This window comes from Garra rufa, chromosome 10 (genome assembly GCF_049309525.1).
Source record: "Garra rufa chromosome 10, GarRuf1.0, whole genome shotgun sequence".
Taxonomy (NCBI): domain Eukaryota; kingdom Metazoa; phylum Chordata; class Actinopteri; order Cypriniformes; family Cyprinidae; genus Garra; species Garra rufa.
In genome coordinates this window covers 26,970,908-26,995,629 of record NC_133370.1, presented here as the reverse complement: position 1 = coordinate 26,995,629, position 24,722 = coordinate 26,970,908, and the positions used below count along the sequence as shown (strand labels likewise).

The following is a 24,722-nucleotide window of genomic DNA, read 5'->3' as shown; positions in this document are numbered from 1 at the left end:
ATGTTGAATAGTGTTAATGGCTGATTTTATCAGCTCGCTGAGCTCCGGAGGCAGCAGTGTTTTAATGGACTCTCATCTCACCATAATGAACCTTGTCATAGTCACGGTCACTTTTCGTCCTAATGCATAAAATCAGCGGTGAACGACTGAAATTAGCCTGTGTGTCTTTGGAACAAGTCAAACCTTTGCTTCCAGACCCTGCTGCTGTAGATATCCCCAAATCACGGCACTTGGAAAGTTGGCGGCGATCCAAAAAAAGAACAAGTTTGTGTTGGAGGAAAGCCTTCAGTTTGTCTGTGTGATTAGTATTTTGTCACAGTGTTTTGGGGAGATCCATGTCGATGAGTTCTAACTTTGGTGGGTGTTTTTGCAGCTGGTGCTGCATGTGGAAGTGAGTTGAGGGGAAGAAAAGACTAAAGTGGAATCTCAAGAGTGTCCAAGAGTGTTTGCAATGAGACAGCCACGTCTGACATATGCTCCCATGCTTTTAATCCTCAGATGATCACTAGTCAGATCTATAGAGAGTGAGTGAAATATTCATTCAAGCATGCATCATTTACTCTGACTCAGCTTTGGAAGCACTAAATGCTGCATGTGTCCATGACTTCCATTAACCACATTATTTTACTGTAAACCTGACTCCTTGACTGTATGGATTACTGGCATTAAGTCCACTTCAAAAAGTCCAAAAGCATATGCATCCAGAAGTCTTAGTGGAGATCATTGTAGTTTCCTTTAAGAATCATAGTCTGCCATCTAGTGTTTAAGAGAGACCTCACAATAAACATAGCATGTGCACAGCATATCATGTATGGAAAAAGACAAATGTTTGCGTGGCATCACAAGGTCTTTTTTCCAATAAGCCACATTTGTTGCTGTTACTCACTCCTGACCGTATTTTCCGCCCTGTGCAGTCAGGGGTATTTGGGAGGTGTGAGCCAATGAAAGCTTCATCGTCATCACAGATTCCATCACCCCAGAAGCCTCGCTCTTCAAAGGCTGTATTACCCTAACTAGACCATATCCCCCGTCTAGAGCTCACAGAGACAGGAAATGAGAGATGACACTATGCATTTTATGTCAAAACTCTCTGTTCCTTTATCTACATACTGTAAAATGAGGTGCATACAGTTCCAAAACTGTTTTGTGTGAGTTGACAAATGCAGTGAAGTGATTAATGGACAGGGTGTTTGAGCGGATGTGACATTTCGGAATCCCGGGGATCGTGACCTTGTGTCTCCTGGGTGGTAAACGGCGTAGCTTAAAAGGGTTTTAACAAGTCTGACAACCGCTTCAAATGTGGCACTCACTGTGACTGGATGAGGTGAGAAAGACGCATTAGATTTCAAAGCCTCAGTGTTCAATTTGGGTATTATTGACAGGGTTTGATTGATAGCAGGAATATCTTGGTTGAACTGTTGACACATGATTTGTTCTTTAAACTCTTCAACCTGTATGAATGTGCATGTGAAACTATCAAATGCCATTTTGCACCAGTAAAGTAACAATTATGAATGATCAAATTATCAGAAATGTTCCCATGGATATGAATTCATTAGTGACCCAAAAATTAAAATTGTCATAATTTTTGCCTCATGTTGTTCGAAACCTGACTTAATAACTGAATAATGACTAAATAATATAATTTGTATAATATTTCGTTCTTTATTTTGCGTCCATACGATGAAAGGCATTGGTTTCCAACATTCTTCAAAATATATTTAGAAGAAGATAGTCTTACAAGAATTTTTTAGCTGAAGTACCCCTTTAACTTAAGCACAAATGAGCTCATACCCCCATCTGCTGGCAAGGACAGTTAGCACAGCAGGCCTCTGCTATTGCCTTAAAGTTATTATATATGCCAGTTTTCAATTGCATATCTTTTCTGTTCATTGTTATAAACCATAAACAGGTCAAAGGACAGTGCTAACATGGTACATGCATGTCAGGGAATGTATTTATACTGGACAACTGCATAGATGTACAGAACATAATACTAAAATAGTTGAGAAGTTTGATCTTCAGTACATGCTATGAAACTTCAGGAACTCTGACAGTTAATATATATAATAGTAATTAACAAATGTGAAATCGATTTCATCTATACAGAAACAAACCTGCATCAATAGAGGATATTTGTGACCCTGGACCACAAAAACCAGTCATAAGAGACTTTTTTTTTTAAACTTAGATTTCTGAAAGCTGAATAAATAAGCTTTCCATTGATGTATGGTTTGTTAGAAAAGGACAATATTTGGTTGAGATACTACTATTTGATAATCTGGAATCTGAGGAAGCAAAAAAAAAAAAAAAAAAACTATTGAGAAAATCGCCTTTAAAGTTGTCTAAATAAAATTCTTAGCAATGCATATTACTAATAAAACATTAAGTTTGGATATATTTATGGTAGAAAATCTACAAAATATCTTCACAGAGCAGGATCTTTACTTAATATCTTAATAATTTTTGGCATATAAGAAAAATCAATTATTATTCACCCATACAATTGTTGGCTATTGATACAAATATACTTATATAGTTACACGTGATACTTGTAACTGGTTTTGTGGTCTAGAGTCACATTGTAATATTTTTTTAAAGAAAAAAAATCCTTAAAGGGATAGTTCACCCAAAAATGAAAATCCTGTCATTAATTACTCACCCTCATGTCGTTCCAAACCAGTTAGACCTTTTTTCATGTTCAGAACACAAATTAAGATATTTTTGATGAAATCTGAGAACTTTCTAACCCTGCTTAGACAGCAACTCAACTACTGATTAAAGTGACATTAACCGTAGTGCTATGAAGCTATAAAAATACATTTTTTTGCACAAAGAAAACGAAAATAACTTTATTCAACAATTTCTTCTCTTTAGTGTCAGTCTCCGCCACATGTTTACAGCAGTGCCACAATGCATGTTTGTGGTGCTGCTGACACAGGAGCCAGCATTCTGGCGTTCACAAGCAGAGGAAGACGCATGCTGTGCATAAAACAGTCTTCATAAACATGTCTGAAGATGTCGACAGAGAGGATGACTTGCAATTTTTTGCCCAGCCTTACTTATTTGAACCAGAATATACAGACGTTGAACTAAGAGAGATGGACGTTCTATGTCGGAACGCCATCTCCTGCATTCGCAGCACCACATACATGCGTGGTACTATTGGCAACGTTTGACAAAGACTGACACGGACGAGAAGAAACTGTTGGAAAAAGTAATTCTGTTTGTTTTCTTTGTGCACAAAAAGAATTCTCGTAGCTTCATAACATTACAGTTGAGCCACTGATGTCACATGGACTATTTTAACAATGTCCTTACTACCTTTCTGGGCCTTGAACGTGTCAGTTGCGTTGCTGTCTATTCAGGGTCAGAAAGCTCTCAGATTTCATCAAAAATATCTTAATTTGTGTTCTGCAGATGAACAAAGGTCTTACAAGTTTGCAATGACATGAAGGTGAATAATTAACGACAGAATTTTCATTTTTGGGTGAACTATCTGTTTACTATAAAGACCCTTATAGTTTTACCGCTCCCCTGCATTTTGTTTTCAGACTTTTAGCTTATTTGATCGTAAAAACGTGAGTAGAGCCTTTGGCCAGCGCCTCTGGGCTGCTCTGAACTGCCCTGAAATAGATGGCAGCCGAGTGGTAAACAACAGCATGTGGAGACTGCGTTGAGCAAGAGCCACACACACAAGGCCACCACAAATCATTTGCAACAATACTGCATGCATGTTCACGTCACCTCACACAATTACCAAGTGTTCAACTAATCTCTGAGCTTCCAAGTCACGCAGTAATGTCCCAGTGCACTGTACTGCCAGATTATTCAAAGTACTAATAACTTCTACAATGTTTCACTACTTTCCAGTCAACAGCCTTAAAGTATCCAAGTATTCTATATTTAAATCAAATTCTGGACTATTATAATGATTAAGTAAGGGATAATGTACAGGCAGCCGGTAGTTATCGCAGAAATAAGCTTATTTCGCGATAACTACCAGCTGCCTGTACATTATCCCGCTTATTACACGGCTACTTGCCACATAAGGAAAAAAAAATGGACATGAATATGAATTTGAAACCTTTTATTGGCATATTTGTTTTAAATTAACATTTTTATCCTTCCGCGAAACGATATAGTACCACGTGACTAACATTCAAACTATGTACGTTAGTAAGACAATTTAAATAGATTAATGTTGAAATTTTCCATTGTTAATTGTGGTTGTCCAGTGTTTGTCACAAGATGGCGCCAAACGGTAATCTTTGTTGGCACGGAGGGATTTTAAACATACAAGTAGTACCGGCTATGCGTTATTACTTTGGAGCGGTGATTATTTGAAAAGAACGAACCTGCAAATGTCTCAACTGACCAATCAGAATCAAGCATTCCAAAGAGCCGTGTAATAATAATTAATAGAATACTATAATTGGTAGAAATGTCTGACTACTGAAAATCCTTCTGTTTTGTATTGTGTTTTTGTAATATGTGACCCTGGACCACAAAACCAGTCTTAAGTAGCACGGGTATATTTGTAGCAATAGGCAAAAATACATTGTATGAGTCAGAATTCAGTAGGAGATCATGTCCATGAAGATATTTTGTACATTTCCTACCGTAAATATATCAAAGCTTAATTTTTGATTAGTAATATGCATTGCTAAGAACTTAATTTTTTTTTTAATTTAGACAACTTCTCAATATTTCGATTTTTTTTTTGCACCCTCAGATTCCAGCAAATATTGTACTATCCTAACAAACAATACATCAACAAAAGCTTATTTATTCAGCTGTATAAATGTATAAATCTCAATTTCAAAAAATCCACTTTTATAACTGGTTTTGTGGTCCAGGGTCACATATTTAATGCATATAATTTAATACAACAAATTTTTTCATTGCAAACTGGATGTTCACAAATCACAAATTTTCACATTTTTTTTTAACAAGTGACCTAGAAATTGTGCAAAATATTTTATTTATTAAATATCAAGTGCATTTATTTCACTTAAATATTAATTTATGTGATGTATACAATACTTACTAGAATTAATAATAATAATTATTACTATTGTTAATACAAAACCAGACCAATATAATGAATAAATAATAGTAATATTTTAAAAAAAATTTCCATGTTTAAAAAAAAATACTGTATATTGATATATCAAATTATTAATGAAATATTAGTTGCAGTATATGTATTTGACACATGAAAATATTACAAAGAGAAGTCTGACAGAAAGTCCACTACTAAAAATCCTTCTATTTTTTTAATATTGAATACATATAATTTAATACAACAAATTTTCATTGCAAACTAAAAGTTCCCACATCACTAATTTACCTTTTTAACTAGTAACCTAGAAGTTGTGCAAAAAATGTACATATTAATGACTGTTTTTCTTTCCAAAAATGTATTTTTAATTTTCCCCCATGTCTAATTGAACAAAAAACACAGTATATTAATATATAAAATTATAAACGTGAATATTATTTGCAGCATATGTGTTTGACATGTGAAAATATTACAAAAATTGACATATAAATATTTAATGCATGGCTGGAAATTTTACTTTCAAAACCTGAGGGGTTGATTTAACATGTCCGGTCTGGTTCTGAGTGTAAACATCCAAAGTCATGTGTCTCCAACTGAAAATCATTTGAAATATTCTGGCTTTTGATAATCAGACCCCGGCCTTTGTGAGCTGTAATTTTAATAGCACTTCTTTCAGTGGCTCCACTGTTTGGCTTTTCATAGAGGAAATCCAGCTCGGAATAGAATAGGCCCTCATAAAATCCACTTCCTCAATTCAGCTCTCTGCCGAGTGTGTGTGAGGAAATAAGGCCCCTTTCATGCCCCCACATTCCTCAGAGGCTCTCAGAAGTCCAGGTAAAGGGTTATCGCTATGGTGATGGCATTTGGCACTTCTATTTTCAAGCGCTCAGATTCAAACAGTGGTGTGTGTGTGTGTGTGTGTGTGTGTGTGTGTGTGTGTGTGTACCTGGTATTCATCACGTTGTGGGGACCAAATGTCCCCACAAAGATAGGAATACCAGTAGATTTTGACCTTGTGGGGACATTTCTCAGGTCCCCATGAGGAAACAGGCTTATAAATCATGCACAATGAGTTTTTTTGAGGAAGTAAAAGTGTGCACAATCTCCTGTGAGGGCTAGGTTTAGGTGTAGGGTAGGTGTATGGCGATAGAAAGTACGGTTTGTACAGTATAAAAACCATTACGCCTATGGAATGTCCCCATAAAACATGTAAACCCAACATGTGTGTGTGTGTGTGTGTGTGTGTGTGTGTGTGTGTGTGTTTTGGAGTGTGTGTGGTGGGGGGTAGGGTATTTGTATGTGTTTCTAAAGTCTGCCCAGTGCCTGCTGCAGAAATAAACTGCAAATTAGAAGCTTTATCTTTGGGGATCATTTTACACACGTGGCAGTCGCTCCTGCGTCAAAGCGCGCAAGGGGAGGCGGGGGTGAGGAACGAGATGGGCCGTCCAGTCCTGGTGCTCTCTTTCTGCACTGCATTGAAGAGAGATAGACGGTCTCTGCCATCTGCCCCCAGTCACTCCAACTGTTTGGGTTCAACATGATATAACAAAGTTATATGTGTGGAGACTGGCTTATGTGCTATGAACACCAGTTTGCTTTAATACTGTGTGAAAGGCTAAAAGGATAGTGTTGATATTAACAGGATGGTTGTGCTATTATATAACTCAGAATAGACCAGGATACTTTATGGTACAGTACTTTTAATAAATCTGATTAAAGAAATTGTAAATTGCGTTATATAATACCCGAAGTACATTAGTGATGACATAATGTAAATTCACAGGCAGCTCAGGTATTGACTTTCTGAAATCTATATAAATATGCATTAGCTGAATGATTCTATAGTATATGGTGCCATGTCCATAGTTTTCTGATATTCAGAACTTCATGTGTTTAAAGGAAACGTTCTGGTATTTTCAGTGAATTAAAGACACGAACATCTGTCTGTCACTCCGTCTGTCGCTCTGTCTGTTTATCTGTTGCTGTTTATATCTGTCTCTCTCTGTCTCGCTGTCTTTCGCTCTCTATATCTCTATCAGTTTGTCTGTTGATTTCTCTGTCCATCTGTCACTTTTTATATCTCTTTCACTATGTTGTTCTCTGTCTAGCAGTCTTTCTCTGTCTTTTGCTCTCTGTTGCTTTTTCTCAAATTCAAAATTCAAATTGCTTTTTTAGCATAACATACATATTAGCATTCAAAAATATACATAAGAAGTAATGTCTTGGGGATTGGTAAGATTTGTAATGTTTTTTTTAAAAGTCGCCTGTGCTCATCAAAGTTCCATTTATTTGATCAAAAAAACACTAATATTGTGAAATAATCTTGCCATTTAAAAAAATAACAGTTTTCAGTTATAATATACTTTAAAATTACTCCAGTCTTCAGTGTCAGAAATCTTCAGAAATCATTCTAATATGCTTTTTTATTAGCAGTCTTGGTAACAGTTCTGCTGCTTTTTATTTTTGGAACCTGTTATACTTTTTTTCAGAATTCTTTGATGAATAACAAAGAACAGCATTTATTCAAAATAGAAATCTGTTCAAACAGTCTTTACTATAATTTTCTGTCAATTTAACACATCCTTGCTTAATAAAAGTTTTAATTTCTTTCAAAAAAAACTAAAATCTAAAAAATCTAAACTTGAACAATAGTGTATATTGTACAAAATATTTCTATTTCAAATAAATGCTCTTCTTTTTAATGTTTTATTCATGAAAAAAGCAACATTGATAATTCAGCATATTAGAATGATTTCTGTAGGATCATGTGACACTGAAGACTGGAGTACTGATGCTGAAAATTCAACTTTGCGTCACAGGAATAAATTATTTTTTAAAGTACATCAAAATGGAAAATCCCTATTTTAAATTGCAATAATATTTCTCATTATGACAGTTTTTTCTGTATTTCTAATCAAATAAACACAGCCTCGATGAGTAGAAAAGCATTAGAAAAAACATTAAAAATAATCATTTCTTTAGATTTGTCTTTGTGAATTCATGAAAGGAACTCAGGAATTGATTTTTTTCCCCCTGTAACCCTCTATAATGCGAGTAAATCACTTGCATATGTGACTAAATCTTCACTCTGGGTGACTAAATGATGTCTAACATTAGCCATTGGCTAATAAATTCTTAGCCTCCAACTCACACACTGGCAAGTAAAATCTAAGTATAAGTTTAGCACAGATATATTTCCACTTGCCGAACACTCTGACTGAGCTCTTTAGAGTTTCACTCTCCATCAAGCGATCTGTGATATTGAGAATAAATCACAGCGTACCTGTATTGGACGTATCGTAAACTCTAGTGTGAAGGTGCATGCCTCGCTGTCGCTTTGCTGAGAGCACCTTTTCTCACAAAGACGCAAAGAAATTAAGAGAGAGAGGGCAAGAGAGTCTTACATACCATGCAGAATTGACTCCCTACATGTAAACAATATTCTTTGTTGTATTTTCCTGTCAAAATAACAGAGTTCATTTTGAAATCTTAAACTTTTAAGAGCAACCATAAGATTCAGTAGTAGGAAGGACTAATGTGCAAACAGCAATCTCATTGGCTGGCGCTCACCTGTTATCGTCCCTGTTTTGATTTCAGCAAATCAGCTCGAGCGAACACAGACAACATGGTTAATATTCATGAACTCAGCATCTCATTAATCCTTAGTGCGTTTATATTGTTATTAGTAGTACAATTTGTAGTATTATTATTATTATTATCATTATTATTATTATTATTATTGTTGTTGTTATCTTCTCAGGATTATTGTTAGTTTTTCCCCTTTTTTACAGAAACTCTGAATAACCAACAATATCTTAAGCACCACCACCAGTCCTAAGTTCAGTTAAAATGACAAATATGCAAATATGCATTCATACATGGTTTTTGATTCTAATTACTAAAGTTCTATCATTAAATAATTCTTGATTATCATAATTGTATATTATAATGCTTGACTGACTTATGTTAAGAGTGTACTTTCAGATATTTAAAAAGCTGTGCCATTTTACAAACATAAGTTTATATATATATATATATATATATATATATATATATTTCAAATAAGGTTTTGGAGAATAAAATGTCAAAATTTGGTTGAAATAATGTTACATTGTCATTCAGTGTAACACAATATTTATGTAAAATTTCAAACAACATGCTTATTCTGACTTGCACATGTAAAAATATATAAAATAATAAGGGGGAAAATTTAATTTTATTGTGTTTTAAATGAGTAAAAAAATTACTGACAAATGAAACAAAACCTAGGATAGTGGCAATTTTTTTTAAATTGTACAATTACAACTAATTAGTATTTGGGGTGAAAGTAATGTCTTTTAATATGCCATAAATTGATTTTTGTTGTAAATATGCCAGACAAGATTGTTACACTGAATGACATTTTAGTGGGTGTCTTCTGTAAATTAGGGAAAAATGGAAAAAACAACAACAATTTAAAGCAACATTACACTTATTGTTTTTATGCTTAAACCCTTTTTCGTCTTTGACCCATATATAAAAAATAGTATATCATTCTGGCAAGTAAACAAAAAATTTACAAGCCAATGGCAATTCTGTAGAATTTCTTAAAGATGAGTATTTTGGGCAGTGAAGGAGGAAGTCCTGTCTCTCTCTTTCTCTGTGTCTGTGTCTGTATTCTGTTGCTCCGTCTGTCTGTCTGTCGCTTTTTTGTCAGTTATGGCTCTGTTCTTTCATATTTCTTAATACATCACTCTCTGTCACACTATCTATTACTTTCTCTGTCCCTTTAGATCTATCGTTCTGTCTCTGAAATGCAGGCAGTGGTCTTCTCTTCTTCTTGTCTCGTCTCCTCACTTTCAGTAAGGATCTAATATAACTGTTCGCCGCCTCTGTGCCCCATCCTCCTCCAGTCTCAGAGGCCTGTTCTGCACTTGCTGTGCCATAAATCAAAACACTAAGCATAGCTTTGAAAGCTGAAATTAAACTCTGAATTACTGCTTTCAGCCAGCTATGTGCTTTTTCTTAGTATTTGGAGTGAAGAGAACCCTCTGATTGCTCCGAAGTACCCAGCACCGTCACATCGCTAGTGCCAATCAAACATCGTGACAGTATAACGTAAGCGGTGTGCAGGGGAAGAGGGGTGTACTGGGCTTCAGCTGGCGATGGCATCCCAACACTGCGCAACTGAGACGTGCTGAATATTGATGGAATGAAAACATTATTATTCCCGCAAACGCAACAAATTTTAGCCGGATTCTCTGGTTATTCGACTATTTGAGTGTCAATATTTTGAGTGTCTATTTGAGTGTCAATTTCCAAATCCTAGAAAGCCAGTGCTCTTGTAGTGGAAAACTATCTTGTAAAGGTTAAGGAGATCATTTTGATAGGTCATGGCAGTGGACGGATGACACCCGTACAGCGCTCTGATAGCTCAGGAATCCCACAGAGCGGATTTGCTGTTAATTGAAGACTCAGCGTGGTGCTGGAGTGTCTGGGATGATGGGAAGGAGACAGGTGTGATGAGCCTGGCTCCTGTCAGTGCAAGAACATACTCAGCACCTGCAGAGCCATCGAGAGGCCCGGGCACTGTTACAGCACGTCCTAGAACAAGCTGGCTGGCATAAGCAGGCAGACAGGTGTGATTCTGGAAGCTGATGGGGAGGGCTGTGTATGAACTCTCCTTGCTCATAGGATTTCCCAGCGTTGCACAGCTCTGCTGGTCTCAGCGAATCCACTCATATGCTAGCATTGAAATTCCCATCTCTCCTTTAGCACCTAGAAGCTGTTTCATAATGCAGCCCCACTAAATGCCTCCAAAGATAGGCCATGACTGTTTGCCTACACTAAATATTTACCTGTTGTATGTCATTATAATTTATGTTTTTTTATATTATAATTTACTTATATTGGTTATATTTTAAGTATATACATATTTTTATATATATAAACGCTTCTATAAAAAAAACATTTATATGCACTACTGTTTAAAAATGTATATATATATACACTACCAGTCAAAAGATGTTTCTTCTGCTCACTAAGTCTGCATTTATTTGATCCAAAGTACAGCAAAAACAGTAAAATTTTGAAATATTTTTTACTATTTATTTTGTTTTCTATTTGTAATTTATTCCTGTGATCAAAGCTAAATTTTCTGCATTGTTACTCTTCATTGTCACATGATCCTTCAGAAATGTTTGTAACATTATACATTATACCATTCAAAAGTGTTGAGTCAATATAATTTGTTGTTTTTTGGGGGGTAAAGAAATGATAGAAATTAATACTTTTATTCAGCTAGGATGCTTTAAATTGAGCAAAAGTGATAACGTCATTTATTATGTTACAAAACTACTACTACTAAACTTACTAAACTTTCTATTCATCAAAAAAACCCTGAAAAATCTATTCAGCTGTTTTCAATATAATAATAATAATAATAATAATAATAATAAATGTTTTTTAAAGCAAATCAGTATATTAGAATGATTTCTGAATGATCATGTGACTGAAGTAATGATGCTTAAAATTCAACTTTGAAATCACAGGAATACATTACATTTTAAAATAAATTCAAATAGAAAACAGTTTTTTTAAATGTAAAAATATTTCTGAATTTTACTGTTTGTGCTGTACTTTGGATCAAATACATGCAGGCTTTTTGAGCAGAAAAGACTTCTTTAAAAAACTATAAAATTCATACTGTTCAACTGTACTTTTGACTGGTAGTGTACGTATATACAGGATACATAAAAACTTTTTGAGAGTCCTGACAAAATATATCACGGTTATAAACCGTGATACATTTTGGCATCACAACAGTTTTCAACATTGGTAATAACAAGAAATGTTTCAGCACCAAATTGGCATATTAGAATGATTTCTCAAGTATCATGTCATGTTAAAAACTGCAGTAATGGCTGCTGAAAATTCATCTTTTCCATCACAGAAATCAATAAAATTTAAAAAAAATATTAAAATAGAAAACAGTTATTTTAAAATAATTTCAAATTCCAAACATTTGTATGGTAGTGTATATATATATTATGGAATATTCCAGCTTTTCTGATTGTATGTTAGTATTAATTAGAGCACATTTTGACCAAGATAGCATTTCTCACCTAGCACTGTGTAAGCCTTGAAGTCAAGGAGGCTGCAATATAAAAAATAGTTATGCCAACAATGGAAGGGGAACTCGGTAAACTCGGTCTTCAGAATGTAACCCTGGATTCAGAACAAGTGCCACTGGTTTCACAGGCCCCCACCAGGCAAGGTGACACTTTTGTATTTATATTGTCCTGCAGCAGAGGACAGTAAAGTCCTGGCTTGCCCTAGTGTTTCTTGGCATTCTGCCGTGATTTGTCGGGCAAGAAATGTAATCAACTAAAAATACACAAGCCCTAGGATTCTTCATACTTCTTCATACAGTGTGTGCCTGATCCTCTAGTAGTAGCTCACATGATTAGTTTGGCCTGTTAAGTAGAACACAAGGCCCATCTGCTGGGAAACATCACGATCATTGCTGGTCATTTATGACAATTTTTATCTCAAATAAATTTATGTTACTGTACCATAGTGCTAAATTGGTTTGAATTATGCACACCGTGTGAATGTTTAAAAAAAAAAATGACTTACTGTACAAGTGGCTAAGCAATGTAGACAGCATCATAAATTTAGAAGAGACGGATCTTCTCACTAATGGTTGGAGAACGTTTGGAACTATTAATAACACAACTAATTCTTTAACTGGGCAAATAAACCGACTGTAAATGGCCGTTAAATGGAGCTAGAAGTGCTAAAGATAAACTTAAAGAGTAGAATATACAATGCACATTCACAATGCCCAAAATATTGTAGAAAAAGAAAAAACTAAATACTGAATTGAGGGTGGGGGTTTATATGAATGTATCTCTGAGAGGAACTGACTGTCTTCAGAAAAGTTTAGATGATATTTTCTTTTCATCTTTCCTCCATATAATGCATATTAATGTAATATTTAAAAGCACAGTGCTGCTGTGTTTACAGTAGCAACCAAGAAAACGCTGTATTGCGGCTGTTCCATAAGCGCCACCTGCTGTCAGAGAATGAATTTGCGTTCTCATTCAGCCTGTCTGCTGTTTTTGTTTTATGCAGTTATGTTTTATGCAGTGGCGGCTACTGGTCTGTCAAATAGGGGAAGCTCATTTTCGATCTAAAAAAAAGTGAAACAAGGAATGTGGTGTATAATTGTGTGAAATGTATGATGAAAATCAAGCAATTTCGCCAAGCAAATATAAAGAAATAGGTTGCAGCAGTTTTTATTTCGACTGAATTTGAGAAATCCGCGATGGGACTGAGCACGAATAGCTTCAGCGATTCCTTATAGTACAAAAATCGCTGTCAGTCAAAAGGAGATGCAATCTTTCGACAGACCCTCCAATCATCACGCAGAAGCTCGGAGTCCAGGCCAGCCCACTCCTCATTCACCTCCAGAGACGCTGAGCGTCCGTGGGCGGGACATAATCGCAGCGTTTATCCAATGACCGTCTAGTTTCAAAGCACTGAAAAAAAACGTTCAAAGCAGCCGCATTGAAGTCAATGGACGCTGGGCTTCAACGGGGAAATGCACTGTGACGCTATGGGAATGTATGAGAAGAAAATCAAGTCAGCCGACCTGACCTGCTATATCTAACTGATTCTGAACGAACTCTAATGAGAGATGAACGTTTTCTAACGCATTTTTAGACAATAAAATGTTAATACAATAGTACATAATTTGACCATTAATTTTGTGACATTATAGGGGAAGCTGAGCTTCCCTTGCAGTCTTAAAGAAATCGCCACTGGTTTTATGTTATATATATTCACAAAACTACGGTCAGACTACTCTATTTTTGCTTTAAATTTAAGTTATACCATCAAATATACAGGAAAAAACTACATAACATATTTGTTTGGATCATGATTAAAATGCAGTAGTTCTTTCATACATTCTGATTTAAATAAAGTACCAGTCAGGGGTAAAAAGCATGAAATCACCAGAATCCTAAGAAAAAACATGATACAAATTTTTGGTCAAACCGCCCAGCGTTTTTTTTTTTTTTTTTTTTTTACTACTATTTATTACAAATATGTATTATTCTAAGAATAAATAGTGTATTATCACATTTAAAGGTCAAGGTGAAACCCATTTTATCCATAAAAAACTGATTGGACCATGAAAAGACGCATCTAAAACTATGTGATATCTTTATGTGAAAACCAGACTGGAATTTTTCTAAGATGAGTTTATGTACCAAAGTGTTTTAACAGAAAAGTAAATTTACCACACATCAAGAAACTGCAAAAACTAAACATGGCACAAGAACTGCTTATGAATTTTATCTGCTTTGACTGAAAAGAAATGTATTACAGTACACTCTGTCAGCAGCAAACTGAACATAAAACATTGGTCAACCTAATATTTGATTTACTGCAGACAGAAGATCACACGATTTTGTGCCATTCAGCTAAAACAAATTAGATAAAAAAATATATGAACATAGATAAAAGAGAGTAATAATAACAGTAGGGTAATAATAACAAAGAACAACGGAAGCTAACCACAAGACAAAGACACTACTAAATTGAGAGACAATAGAGATAATAAGGCTTTGATCCAGGGGATATTCAGTTTCGTAATAATTGTGGGATTGGAAAACGTGATTTGAAGTTGGGTCGTCTGCACAAAAGCACCATCATGCAACGTGTTGGCACATGTGGACCGTCCACCAAGACTTGTCCCTGTCTGAACTTCATTTAAAAAAAGATAGAGGACTAGAATTTCTAGCTACAGTCCTGGCCGTAGTGCAGCCATAGCGTGCATGCGCACATGAGCCATAATGAGAGTAGTGCTCCCGTGGGAACATGGGTTTGAATTCGGCCTGTGTCATTTTCCATACTAGCTCCCTAGTGTGTTACAATACAGTATGAGTCAGAAGCATGCTAACTATAATTGGTTCTGAGGTTACTTGTTTCATGGAAGGTAAGTTCATTAATGTTCTATTTAAAGCAGGTTTGTTTTTTGAACCTAAGAATTAGCCAACACAAGAATAAGTATTTCATTACAAGCACTTGGAGCTGTGCATGCATCGCTTCTCATCCTTCAATGGCCTGTCTTTGCACTAGATGAGGCTAATGGTGTTAGCAGCAGGCAGGCCTCTTTATGTCCCTCTGCCCTGCCCACAGAGGAATCTTGATGCGTTTGATATTCTCCTAACAGCTGCCGGAGACAGAACAGGGAATGCTGGGATTGCTATGTACAGCTGAAATGTCAGGAGGCCTCCTGTACAGCGGGTGTTATTTATAAGGCTTAAAGGAAAGGGGAGAAGATCTGCTGGCCGTTAGAGCTAAGTTACGCAAAGAGATCAGCTCCATTACCACAGCATTTTTTCTTCTTCTTGAAAAGTTCATTGGTTTATTTGTGCGGGTAAAATGTAAACATGGCGCTGATTAACCCAGCTGTCTGTCAGTATAAACCACACACCACGATGTGTGAATTTCTGGAAAGATAGATCATTTAAAAACACTGACACTAGGTGTCACTATACCTTTTTTAGTTCTCAGTTTTCTAGTTCACACAGGTATAATGAGTGATTGACTAGCCACTAAGGCCTGTTTACACAAACATGGGCTTGATCCCAGAGATAGGCAGGAGTGTGAAGTTTATTTATTTATTTGTTATTATAATATAATTTTTCCTGGATCAAAAGGGTCTTGTCGTAATAAAGGATCAGAGTATAGGGCAGTTTTCCAGTATCACCTCTGCTTCTAAAGCCATGATGTAGTCCTCTTTTTGTTAAATCCACTGTTGAACAAGATTGAGCTAATGGACCTGTTGCAATGACAAAGAATGGAACAGTTTAGGATTTGGTCAAATGGTCAACAGTTTCAGTTATCACTGAATGATAAATCTATGGTACTGGCTTTCAACCAGAGGGCCAGGACCCACTAGAGGGACTCAGTAAACTTCCAAGGAGGCCTAAAGTTGACATACAACAAAAATGTGACAAAATAAGCATTAAAATTAGCTAAAACTAAAAATTTCTTATTTTTATTAACTTCTAACTCAACGATCTTTTCAAGGGTATATGAGGTAGTCTGATATTAAAAGCGTTATTTCTAGTCCTGGAATCATAAAAAATGATTAAAATAATCTCCATGGGCATTTTGTATGATAAATATAAATTTGTCTAAAAACGCCAAGGCACACAAATATAGTGAAAAATAAAAAAGTCTATTCTTACATGGCTTACTTTTTTTTTTATTCATTATCTTTTTGAGTGCATTGGCGTTAATAAGAAATCCCGCATCCAAAGAGCACAGATTAATGGACTTTATACCCCAGCAGCAAATTTGTCTAGTTGGGCAAAGGTAGAAATTCTATCTAATCATTAATCCTTATCAGTAAATATCAAATAAATCCCAAACAACTGGAAAAATCATGGGGCCTTAAAATATTGCTGTGAATAGGAGTAACAAAGGTTGAGGAAAAACTGGTTTAAAAAGAAATGCAGACTGATGGATCCTTATTGCAATCTGATATTTATAGCGTTAAATTACTTGGCACAATTTTTTTTGCTTTACATTTAAATGGCTGGTTAGCATTCACTAGAGTATTTCGCATCACGCTTTTAGAGTTCCTCTAACACCCTCTACCTCCCCAGCTCCACCTGTATAGATCAGCTACGGGTTATTATGCTAATAAAAACTCACTGCACCGTATCTGCGTATGCCTTGACAGTAGCAAGTTCCTGCACTTGCTTTGCAGTAGCAGTATTGTCATAATAGAACTATTATTGTGCTGATGCCATTGTCATTTGGATATACAGCATCTGCTAATTTGCTAATAAAGAATAAATGGATGACTCATTTAGTAGTATTTTTTTGCCTAAGTGAATTTGTCAAAGTGCAGAGCAATACGCTATTTTTTATATTTATCTGTGATCAGTTTACTGAGGTCAGTAGATCAAGATGATCTAGTGTGCACTTTTTACTTGTTGAGTTGTTGATGCAGTGCCATGACTCATCAGTGCTATTATTCTTGTAGTGGACCACTCAGGCATCGCCTGACTTGAGTATGGAGTTCATTTGTCGGTTAGTTGGAAACTTTCTAGAGCAGAGAGTAAGCTCTTAATGTTATTATGCTGTGGGTGCAGTGCCTTGGAAAATTTCTGACTCGTCCTATTACTCCACTCCCCAAGTGCACCCCATGAACCCTCGGGAGCCGAATATCGCAGGGGCCTGGCCCTCTAAGCTCTCTTCCCTCTCTCTCTACCTTCCTCTGCACGTAAACAAAGTCTTGATCGAGCAATTTGCACTTCATCTGTGCACCGGCTAACTTTAGCCTTTCTGTTTGGGGGTGGGAGGGGGCTTCCATTCCCATAATACAACTTGCTCACCCATACGGACATTTGACACAGCTGATCCCCCTCCCCTCCGTATTGGTGCATTCGGCCCCCTGCTCATCAGGACAGGACGGGCACAGAGGGAGAGAGAGAGAGGGGACTGGACCGGGAGGCAGACCCCAGAGCGGCTCATGTTTCGCAGGGCTGGGAACCCGTTGGCTATGGACTTGAGTTGAGATTTTGTGTTTTGAAGTTTTGAAAAGCAATCGGGAGGCTGGCGGCCTGGCCTCTTTGGTACAATGCTCCTGGATTCCAGCTGTCACAGTAGCAGGCACGATTCTGGGAATTGCTCTGTGCGCCAAGAGACATCCACCTTGCATCCCTGGACAAAACCTGGCAAATGAGAGTTTCGAAGTGAGCGGACCACTGGGAGAAAGAGCACACTAGGGGCAACGGCCAGAACGGAGTTGTCTGCGAGCTCATAAACGGAAGCTGATCCTCCCTGACGGAAGTCCCGTAGGACCTACTTTAGGAGTAGCTTGTCCATTTTCTTTTTTCGCTGGCTTTTTCTCGTTACTCACTTTTTGAATCCTCTGACATTGCCAATATGATGATCAAGGAGGCCTCGTTGAGGGAGGATCCCGACTTGCGGGGCGAACTGGCCTTTTTGGCCCGTGGCTGTGACTTTGTTCTTCCGTCGCGGTTCAAGAAAAGGCTCAAGTCTTTCCAGCAAGCCCAGGTCAGTAGCCAACCTCTGTAGTTCAGCAAAGAATGCCGTGTCTAACTCTCACATGCCAGACAAGACAAACTATTCACAGGCAGATACCAAAGTGTTTATTAATAGGACAGTGGAAGGGGGTGAGGCAGGGCAGGAATACAGTGTCCAAGTGTTGCGTACAGGAGCTTCGAAGAGGGGGGAGGGAGTGGACGGGACGGGACAGGCCACAGCTGCTCTCTTTAATACGTCCATGCAGGCCTGCTCCGCTTGCAGTGGAGTTCTCTAAAATTCAGTCACACTTCAACAACTCTCATTCTGTTTGATTGACAGTAAGACTGTGCTGTTCTGCCTTAGGTGTGCACTGTGACTCTAGGGTTTTGCCCAGAGACCAGAATAAGAACAGTATGTCAAGACTACATATAGAATGTGTTAGACATTTCCACAGCTTGTTATTAGAAGTTTAACCTTGGTGCTGCAAGGTCCCGTCTGAAAAGTATGAAGTAAACGGACATCAGCTGTCAGTGTTGGGCCTGTGAATTAGACTGTATGCATACAGTGTTTTGGATGTGACTTGTCTGAAGTGTTAAGAGCTGAGCGCAAATCACTCTACTTCACTATTAGATCAGCGAAAAATAAATATAGGTGGAAAGAGAAGTAAACAAATCCTCTGAAATGAAGCCTTCGGCTTGTTTTGGTGAGGGCAGGAGGGTTAGATGGAAAATATCTGTCTTATTTTTGCTGAGAAGTTCTTGTCATCACATTGACAGGAAAGTTGATGAGGCCGGCTATGGTTTTACTGATAATCCACCTCACTTCATCACTTTGAATATGTGATCAGAATAAGAGCCAGCATCCTTGCACGGCAAGTACCGGGAGAAAATTTCACACAGAGTTCTCCAAAAGATTGCTGATGATTAAGCAGCCATCCTTTGCATCATGGAAAACTTTCGATACTGCGTTTTGCTACATACGCTTAAAATGATCTGAGTAAACACCTATGACAATATGTGCACTGACTATAAAAAAAAGTGTTATTTTGTCAATATTCTCAATACTAGTTGTAGTCATTGCTGAAGTATTCTTGCTAGTTCTTATACATCTTGCCATGCACATATGAACATGGTATATATGTACAATATGAGCAATAAAAGAAAAGCAGTTATTTTGATGTTTAAAATGTCAGGATGTGGTTAGCTTTGTTTGCATGGTAAGAACATCTGGATGGATATTCATCATTTGTCTGCACTGTTTGCTTCAAGCACATCGTCAGGTGAACAGGTGATCTGTTTCACCTGAATGTCTTTGAGGACTTGTGAACAATTAAATGTACAACTAGGCCGAAAAGGTTGTCATAGAGGTCTTTCTCTAATTGTCTCTCTCTATGTTCTACTAGATCCAGCCTGAGAAGAAACCTGGAACACCTCCTCCAACTCTAGCACCTGCGCCCTCCTCGCCAACCCCACGGCCGCCAAGCCCTCCGCCAGCCAAAGTAGTGGCCACACCCCCACCCTCCTCCATAAACATTCCACGCTTCTACTTCCCCAAAGGCCTTCCAAACTGTGCAGCCAACTATGACGAAGCCATTGCCAAAATCGAGGCGGCCTTCACAGAGTTCGAGGAAGAGAAAGCTGACATTTATGAAATGGGGAAGATAGCGAAGGTGCATATAAATTGTCAATTGTTTTGCTTAAAATGAGATTCATAATCTCTGGATCGTTCTTAGTAGTCTTGGATTGACAGTTCTGAACATGTAAACTGACACCTGTTTTACGAGGTCCTCATCCACAGATGTGCTTGCCAAATGGTATTGCCACGGCACCTTGATGGATGCCATCTCATAACTACATCCTATTTCATCTTCTCACATTTTGAATATTACATATCCATATCATAAAATGAAGAAATATCAACAGAATAACCCATCTTGACGTTTACACTCAGATATCAGATATTGGGACCCTTAAAGAGGATCTTATTTAAACAGTAAAGCTGTTTTTACAGAATTTAAGTAATCCTGTGCTTATATTTATCTTTGTGACTAAACATGATGGATAGGGCTTTCTATGTCAGTGCCATTTTAAAATACAACAAAAACAGCATATTCACGCATTTCTTTTCACAGGCATGCGGGTGTCCCCTCTATTGGAAAGCACCAATGTTTATTTGCGCTGGTGGAGAGAGGACAGGTTTTGTTTCTGTTCACTCATTCATTGCAACATGGAGAAAGTAAGTGTCAGCGCACATATCACTTTCCATGAAAAAGGGTGCTGTTGTGTTTGTAATTTTGTATGGCATCTGATTTTTGTCCTAACTCTTCTTCACAGGTTATTACACAGCTGCTATGATGATGCATCCAAGTTTGTTTACTTGCTGGCCAAACCAGGCTGCAAATACCTGGAACAAGAAGATTTCATCCCTCTGTTGCAGGTTAGGACTTTGTAACAGTGCATTTAACTGTGAAAAGTGCTTTTAGTACTACCTATATTTCTGCATCACTATTTGCTAAATGTAGCTAAAAAGTCATGATAATGAATAAACGAAGACCTCTTGCAACTTCTTGGCAACTTCTTGCAGCTTCTTGGCCTTGACTTATAAACAACATGATTTGAGGCATTGTGGGTCTGAATTAGTTTCACATGCTCAAAGTCTAGTGTGACCACAGCTTGACACACAGAAATTGCACATTTTACCTTTAACAAACAACACGCACAACAATTTGTCTTAGAATATCTTAAAGTCATGGATGGAGACAAAGCATTTGAACCATTATAATACTTAAGTAGAATCAGATTTACTCGGATGTTTCATGTAATTCCTGTGTGGGAGGCAAGGGAGGCCTCCTCAAAATACTGGCTGAGGAATAAAAACATAGTACAAAAATAAAACGACGCCAATATTACAAAATAACAAAAACATTTAAAAGTGTATAAATAGTTTTTCTAAAAGAAACATTGTTTCTAAAGAAACATTATCCCAGCAGGTAGAGTTACAGCGTGAGTCTGCGTCTCTCTCGCCTCGCCTGAGCCTATTTAGTTTTAACAGACCCCCTAAAGCGTGCGGTGAGTTTGGTGGGGGGTAATTGAGAATGAATGGGGAAAAGTCACGTGAGAGTAGGCAATGCCTCCATCGCGATATGGTTGGATATGACTGGTTATGATCAGCTGTGATTGGTTTATGCGATAAATTGTGCGCCTCTTGTGTTTGTGCATATTCTGCATTTGCAAAATTAGAAAACTAATTTTAAAAAGTAAGTGAACAACTTACACGTCGATAAAACTTTTTTAATGTTAAAATAAGACTTAAAATGGCATGATAACATGATATGTGGGCGTTTCTAGTAAGTAAGCAGCTTGGTAAAATTTAAAGTAAATCTGTGTGTGTGACCAGTATTTATTGAACTTTGATGACTAATGATCTGAAAAACTCAAAATTATTAAAAAGAATAGCTGAACATAAGTTCACAAATAAAATATATAGTTCAAGTTCAATATATAGTTACTGCCTTGAGTCATTATTTTGGATAATGATTGGATTTTAGTCCAGAAATACATACGTTACCAGCAAAATGTTTTTAAACAGTAAGATTTTTTTATGTTTTTTAAAGAAATCTCTTTTGCTCACCAAGCCTGCATTTATTTGATCCAAAATACAGCAAAAACACTAACATTTTATAATATTTACTATTTAAAATAACTATTTTCTATTTGAATTTTAAAATGTAATTTATTCATGTTATTTTAAAGCTGAATTTTTAGCATTATAACTACAGTCAGATTTTTAGATTTTTTTTTTAGTCTTCTTTGATGAATAGAAGGTTCAGAAGAACAGCATTTATCTGAAAAAAAAATAATAATAACATTATAAATATCTTCATCAAAACATATACTGACTCCAAGCTTTTGAATGGTATAGTGTATAATGTTACAAATGTTACTGATCTTTGGATCTTTCTATTAACCAAAGAATCCTGAAAAAATGTATTCAGTTGTTTTAAATAATGATAATAAATGTTTTTTGAACAGCAAATCAGCATATTACAATGATTTCTGTCAAGGATCATGAGACACTGAAGACTGAAATAAATTACATTTTGCAGTTATTTTACAATACTACTGATTTTGTTGTGTTTTGGATCAAATAAATGCAGGCTTGATGAGTAAAAGAGACTTTAAAAACCATTAAAAATCTTACTGTTTAAAAACTTTTGACTAGTAGTGTAGTCTATGACAATGTTAAATTAAATAAACTCTTTACATAGGCAGTCAGAAGGAGCTTTGTAGATTTAAACTGTTGGGTCAGGAGTCATCTCACTCTTGTATTTTCCGATTAGGACATCGTGGACACTCATCCAGGGCTGACGTTTTTAAAAGATGCTCCTGAATTCCATTCCCGGTACATCACAACAGTAAGTAACTTTATTAAGGGCACAGTGACACAGGCAGGAGCTATTTCAAGGGGATAAGATTACAGGAATGGTGGTTTTGTTGTCATTGGAACACGCTTCAAAATTCCCTGATTGTTTTTAAACATCGTTCCACAACTATTTTAGTGGCAGCTACTGTCAGCACGAACATGACTTTGCTTTGTCCTGGGTTAATCATCAGCCTGGCACCTGGAATCTCTATTAGTAGCATTGCTCAAATATTTCGAGTTTTGAGGTTTTGAGTTTGAAAGCTCGTTAGCTTACTAAAGTGTTTACGGTAAATCAGATCCAGCTATCTGAGCTGGGCTGCTGGAGCGTTGGAACAGTGAGATGTGGAGCCTAGTGCGTCCGTCTGTCTGTCTGTCTGTCTGTCTGTGAGACAGCTGCAACACGTGCTGCGGAGGGGGTGGGAAGGGTAATGGCGTCAAAGTGGCCTGACATCACGGAAACACGGATGCCACCAACAGGCCACTGACCCTGGTCTTGCACAACCCCATATTTAGACACTTCCTTGCTCTGGTGCACTGGCTGACACACCCCAGTACCAATCTCTCCTAGGAGGACTGATCTACCAGGAAATGCATGTTAATCCACACTGATGTCACTGCTTCTGTTGGATCCTGAAGCATGGGGTCATTGTCACCACAGGGCTAGATATAACTCAGTATGCAACCAATCACTAGACGACTACTGTACCTACAAGCAGATGGAACGTGGATGGAATGATCAGCTCTAAAAGGAACAGTTTAATAAAGAAATGGAAAACTGTGTGATCATTTGCTCACCCTCATGTCATTTCAAACCTGTATGGCTTGAGATTTTAGAGCTGTGTTGGAGGGAAAAAATAAATTCAATTCAAGCAATGTCTTAAATTTAGTTTTGTTCCTCACACAAAGCTATCATACAACTTTAGAGAACTTGGAAGATAGTACACGTCATGTGGGTGACTTTTATAGTGCCTTTTTTGTCTTTTGGAGCTCGACGGTTTCAGTCCTATAATTCATTTTCTGACTAACATCTGTTTTTTTGTGTGTTCAACAAAAAGTCAATCATACAGGTTTGAAACTATCCCTGTACATCTAGTATGAAAAAGTTGATTATATAATGTTTAAAAAGCTTATATGTTACTCTCGGATACAAGTGGAATGTATGGAGTTTGTCTGTCGTCTCCTTTAACGTGATTTTGTGTGCTAGTAGTAGCAACAAACTGCCTACTGTATTCAATCTGGGTTATTACAATATTATTGTATATGTAGAATTAACATTATGTCAGTATTTATTCATAAAAAAAAATTAAATCACGGTTATTGTCAATACTCATCTACTGTGACACCTCTGATGTGCACATTTGCTCTGCAAAATCTCTCTTTTTGTCAAATGTGGCTTCATTAAATCTAAATCATCAGCTCTTGGTGGCTGTTAGAGTTTGTCTAGATGCCATTATGTAGAGGTTATTACTTTTGGAGCTTGTTTAATCGTTTAGGTTTTATGTATTTGGATGTCATAGTATTGTGTAGAACTTGAACAGAACTTGTAAAGGCTTCAAAGACTTATTTGGATCATCTCCCCAAAGTATTCAATTCGTTTTATTATCTGTTGTTCAAAGATGGAGTGTTTTCAAACAGAATGACATTCCTTTGCATGTCAGTCTTTTTCATTAAAAAATGACATCCTCAACTCTGTCCTCTCTCTACCCTCCAGGTGATCCAAAGAATATTTTACACAGTTAATCGCTCTTGGACAGGCAAAATCAACATGACAGAGCTCAGGAGAAGCAACTTCCTCCAGGTGAACGCCATTAAATGTTACCGTAACTCTAGGCTTTCAATCCATTCAATTCAATTTCTAAAACTTGAAGGGACTATTTTATCAAAAGCTACTTTTTCTCTCTGTCTCACCAGACTCTGGCCTTGCTGGAAGAAGAGGACGATATCAATCAAATCACAGATTATTTCTCTTATGAACACTTCTATGTCATTTACTGTAAGTTCTGGGAGTTGGACACTGACCATGACCTCTTCATCGACCCTAAGGATCTGGCCAGGTACAACGACCATGGTAAGTACACAGTAAACCTGATTTTGATCAGGATAAGCCTCCTTCTTTAGCTTTTATCGCTGTTTAAAGTATAGTTCACCCAAAACGTTTTGCTGCATTTACTAATTTCTG

At 36.9% G+C, this 24,722-nt stretch overlaps 1 protein-coding gene across 1 annotated transcript in view; it reads left to right on the top strand.

The window, feature by feature from the left end:
• Positions 1–24,722, top strand: part of LOC141344535 (serine/threonine-protein phosphatase 2A regulatory subunit B'' subunit alpha-like) — a 101,748-nt gene that overhangs the window by 76,249 nt on the left and 777 nt on the right. Inside the window, exons 4-9 of the mRNA XM_073849414.1 lie at positions 19,524–19,790; positions 20,253–20,356; positions 20,455–20,557; positions 22,461–22,535; positions 24,255–24,341; positions 24,455–24,611. Of these exons, the coding sequence (XP_073705515.1) occupies positions 19,524–19,790; positions 20,253–20,356; positions 20,455–20,557; positions 22,461–22,535; positions 24,255–24,341; positions 24,455–24,611 (793 nt within the window). The remainder of the gene's footprint in view (positions 1–19,523; positions 19,791–20,252; positions 20,357–20,454; positions 20,558–22,460; positions 22,536–24,254; positions 24,342–24,454; positions 24,612–24,722) is intronic.